This window comes from Panthera onca, chromosome D3 (assembly GCF_046562875.1).
Source record: "Panthera onca isolate mPanOnc1 chromosome D3, mPanOnc1 haplotype 2, whole genome shotgun sequence".
NCBI lineage: Eukaryota > Metazoa > Chordata > Mammalia > Carnivora > Felidae > Panthera > Panthera onca.
Window position 1 is genome coordinate 27490197 of NC_138350.1, and position 4531 is coordinate 27494727.

Consider the following 4531-nt stretch of genomic DNA (forward strand, 5'->3'; position numbering starts at 1 on the left):
TGCAAGGCGATGATGGTGAGGGGTAGAGTGGAGCTGGCTTGGGTGGTAGAGACCTTCGGGCTTATTCCTGGATGTAGCCGGAGAAGTTGGTGCAGTCATACAGCTCCCTGAAATGGAGAGGCTGGGACACAGGGAGTGGGGGCCCGCAGAGCGCGCGTCCAGCTACCCCAGGTCAGTCCGGAGCCAGCTCTGGACAAGAGCCGGGCGGCGGCCGGGAGAGGAGTGGTCCCTGCGCCCACCGCTACCCCCGAGGCAGTTGTTTCCCTAACTCCGGATGCCGGGGGCGGCTGTGATTGGTTGAGGGTCGACGGCCGGTGCACGGATTGGCTACTCGCGGACCAGGGGCTGGATCCGCAGCGCAGGGTCCGCCCCCGAACCTTCAAATGGGAAGCCCCCCCAGGAGGCGCCCGCAGTTCTGAGGCGGTGGAGCAGACTTGCTGGAGCCGCGGACGCGAGGCGGTGAGCCGGCAGTGAGCCGGGCGCAGAGGCACCAGGGCCCTCTCAGGCTACAAAGCCGCTCCACCGAGGCACCGCCGCGCCCTCCCGGAGGCCCGGAGGCCCGGGGGCCGTCGGGCGCCCATCTCGCCTTCAGCCATGGGGTCGGCCGCGCTGGAGATCCTCGGCCTGGTGCTGTGCCTGGTGGGCTGGGTGGGCCTGATCCTGGCGTGCGGGCTGCCCATGTGGCAGGTGACTGCCTTCCTGGACCACAACATCGTGACGGCGCAGACCACCTGGAAGGGGCTGTGGATGTCGTGCGTGGTGCAGAGCACCGGGCACATGCAATGCAAGGTGTACGATTCGGTGCTGGCGCTGAGCACCGAGGTGCAGGCGGCGCGGGCGCTCACCGTGGGCGCCGTGTTGCTGGCGCTTGTCGCGCTTTTCGTGACCCTGGCGGGCGCGCAGTGCACTACCTGCGTGGCCCCAGGCCCGGCCAAAGCGCGCGTGGCCCTCACAGGCGGCGCGCTCTACGCGCTCTGCGGGCTGCTGGCGCTCGTTCCGCTCTGCTGGTTCGCCAATATCGTGGTCCGTGAGTTCTACGACCCGACCGTGCCCATGTCGCAGAAGTACGAACTGGGCGCGGCGCTGTACATTGGTTGGGCCGCTTCGGCGCTGCTCATGTGCGGCGGCGGCCTAGTGTGCTGCGGCGCCTGGGTCTGCGCTGGCCGCCCCGACTTCAGCTTCCCGGTCAAGTACTCCGCTCCGCGGCGGCCCACGGCCAGCGGCGACTATGACAAGAAGAACTACGTCTGAGGGCGCTGGACTCGGCGGGGCCCCTCACGCCGGCCACTCCCGCAAGCGGAACGACTGGCCAGGGGCGTCGTGCATGGACCGCAGCCTATGCTAGGTGGTGCGGCGCACAGTCTCTGCGGAATGGCCGGTTCTGCGCCTGGACGCGGCGCACCGGCCGACTGAGACCTTTCACGCGCCCGCAGCCCGTTCTCTTCTACGGCCACTAGCCGGGCCCTGCCCGGAACAGGAGCCACGCACTTGGAAGGACTTGCTCGGTTTCTTTTTCGGTGCGCAGAACTTGCTCCGATGTGAGTGGGGCGCGGAGTTCCTTAGGCTGAATGGACAATGGACCGAAATGCCGCTTTCCTCCCCAACCCTCAGGGTCTTGGATCCCGCCATCCTCCCCAGCGGCTCCTGCTGATTCCAGCCAGGCAGACGGAAAGCCCAGGGACCCCAGCCTGGACTGCCGGAGGGCTGTATACAACCGACCTTTACCCCAAGATCGGGGCCTGAGCCCAGGGGGCCTTGAAAGACTTGGCCTGGACCTCCCTGCCTCACCCTGGCAGCTCCCCAGGAGAGGCTTATGGGCACTAGATCCTGTGTGGGGAGCTAGGGCCCTGCCCTCCTTTGCAGCTTGTGGGGGAGGGTAAGAATTTGCTTAGTAAATGGTTTGAATACCCTCCCACCTGTGTCCTGTCCTCTGTCCAGTCACTGCCAGTGCCCAGCAGCACCCCTCATCCACCCACCCACCCACCCACTCCTCCCTGAAAGGCTTTTTTGGAGACCTCCCAGGGCTGTCCCTGGGACCCAGAAGATGTATGGCCTTATCCCTGGTCCTCCCTGCCACTCAATCACCTTCCCACTGGATGGGAAAAAGAGCTACAGCTCATAGCAACCCAGGAAGGTGAGATCTGTAGTTAGAAGAGCCTGGGGCAGGAGGGTGATGCAGACCCCAGAAGAGGATGCAGGTTGGAAATTACTCCCCCATCCCAGGTCCCCCAGCCACCAGCCAGAGTGTGGCATTTTCAGATGCAGGAAGTGCTGAGGGTGGGCTGCCAGGCTGCTGGCTTTGAGGAGAGGCCCGGCTCCATGCACCACAGGTTGGGTGTTTTCCACCAGCGCTCTCAGGGCTTGCCTATCTGTGGATCACAGCAAATGACCAGACATCTGTAAAACACTGACTGGGACCTTTCAGTCAACAGTGCAGCAGGAACAGGCAACTCCAGGATGTGTGCTTGGCTCCAGCAGAGCTAGCTGTAGGTCCACAAGCACGTTGCTATGGGGAGGAGGCACTTGTGCAGGTTGCCCAGAGAGTGCCCAGGCCAGGCTCCAGACCCTTGTCCTGGCTCTTCTGCCAGTCAGCGCAGACTCTGCAGGGCCCGTACTCATGTAGCTGGCCTGGCAACCAGCCCAGAGTTGTACTGACCATTAGCACCTCTGTGCCAGCCCCTGCCAGGAGCACCCTGTGTAACCTTCCTCCTGTGAGTGGGACCCCTGGGAGCCAGTACTTGCCTGGGCCAGGAAGTCAGGGGTTGGGGGGGGGGTGGTCACAGGAGAACAGAGCACACCAGAGTTATCTATTGCAGTCACTGAGAGCTCCTTGCTTCCAGCCCCATTCTAGGTGTTTTGAATGAAAGCAGTTTTACTTCTGCCAAAGGCCAGGGCAAAAGACAGCCGTGGATGGGGGGAGGGAGGGATCTGTAGGGAGGAGCTCCAAGCCCAGGCAGCAGAAAGGCTTGGCATCTGCCCCCAACCCTGGCCTTGGGGACCCTGTTCAGAAATGCTTGGGCCAAATCCAGTGGCAAGCAGTCTCCCAAGCCTGGCCAGACTCCCCACTGTGGGGAAGAAGAACCCAAGAATATGGGCTCAGGACAGCTGCGACGAACACTGCTCTGCATCCCAGGGTTTGCAGCAGAGCCAGTTGAGTTGAACTATTGGGTGGCCTGAGCTCCTTGCAATGGGATGAGCTGCAGCGAGATGGGTCCCATAGCATAGAGGTCCTCAGTAGCCACCCCCGGGCCTGTGCAGCCAGGACCACAGAACAACCCTCAAATGCAAGAGTGTGTGAATCTGGGGCCTTGGCTCTTGGTGGGGCTGCTGAAACAAAGGTCCTTAACTCCTGGGGCCAGCCACACTGGTGTTTGGCCAGGAGTGCAGGCCCAAGGCTACATCCCACACAAGCCTAGAGCTTTCTGACTCCTTTGGGACCCAGGCATCAGCACAGTCCCAATGATATGAATGGCCAAGGTGGGCAGTTTGAGGGCCCTGAGGAGTTAGGCTGCTGCTGCCTGACTCATGCCAGGCCAGCCAGGGACACATTCCATTTACTAGAGGTCAGGCAGGAGGAGCCAGCCTCCAATGCGGCCAACCTTTCCAAAGGTTATGCCCCTTTCCAAAGTTCACCCTTAGACCTAGCCACCCATGTCCTCAGTTCCAGGCCACTGGGGCTTTCCACCAACTTAAAGCCTACCCAAACCACTCTGCTTCCTCCTGCCCAGGGCCCCAGGCACCACACCCAGGTGGCTGTGTCACTCTAGCCTGCTTCCCTGGCACCCTCACTCCAGGCAGAACAGCCAGATAGCCTCAGACACTTATGTCAACAGCTCTCTCTTACCTAAAGGGCAGGAATGGCATCCTCCTTGCCTCCAGATTCCCTCAACCCTTGCCAGGGCTCTGGGGACATCTGGGAGAGTGGGACCAGCAACTGATCACACAGCTCCCGACTGAGAACTCTTGCTGTTCTGAAGACTCTGAAAGTTGCCAAGGTCCTGTCCTGCTCGAACCTTCTGTGACCCGGATGCCAGTTAAGCCATCTCCGTCCAGCGTCCCTTAGCCAGCCACACCCTTCCCAGGTGAGGACTGTGCCCTTGCTATCTGCTTGACTCTCCCAGTAGCCTGGGGGTGCTGTGTGTCTATGGGGGTGCCAGGACAGGAGGTGCTGGAGGCTAAGATGATGGCTGTGGGAGGGTGGGCCTGGCAGGGGGACACGGTCAAGAATGTGGGCTTGAGATGTTGCCAAGGCCAAGTGGACAGGAAGAAGTGATGGGAGAGCAGAGTGAGGTCCTGGCTGGCATCACTGGGCAGTGGTCAGCGCAGGAAGTATGTAGAGGCCCAGGTGCTGAGGCACCCGACATCCACCCCCCCTGCTTTCCAGGGAGCCTGTAGGCCACCGCCCCCCACATGCTGTTTACTGCTGGGCCTTGAGGTTACCCAGGACACAGGAAAAGGCTCCTCCACATCCACAGAAGGCTCAAGACAAAAACAAGTGCTGTCCCTATGACCAGAGCCAAGACTGAGGCAC

The 4531-nt window shown here is 61.8% G+C and overlaps 1 protein-coding gene across 1 annotated transcript; it reads left to right on the forward strand.

Annotated features, from left to right (window-relative positions):
- The first annotated feature begins 394 nt into the window (after positions 1-394).
- Positions 395-1912, forward strand: CLDN5 (claudin 5). Its single transcript, XM_060612988.3, has one exon. The coding sequence runs from the start codon at positions 595-597 to the stop codon at positions 1249-1251; it is 657 nt and encodes a 218-aa protein (XP_060468971.1). The 5' UTR covers positions 395-594; the 3' UTR covers positions 1252-1912.
- The last annotated feature ends 2619 nt before the right edge of the window (positions 1913-4531 follow it).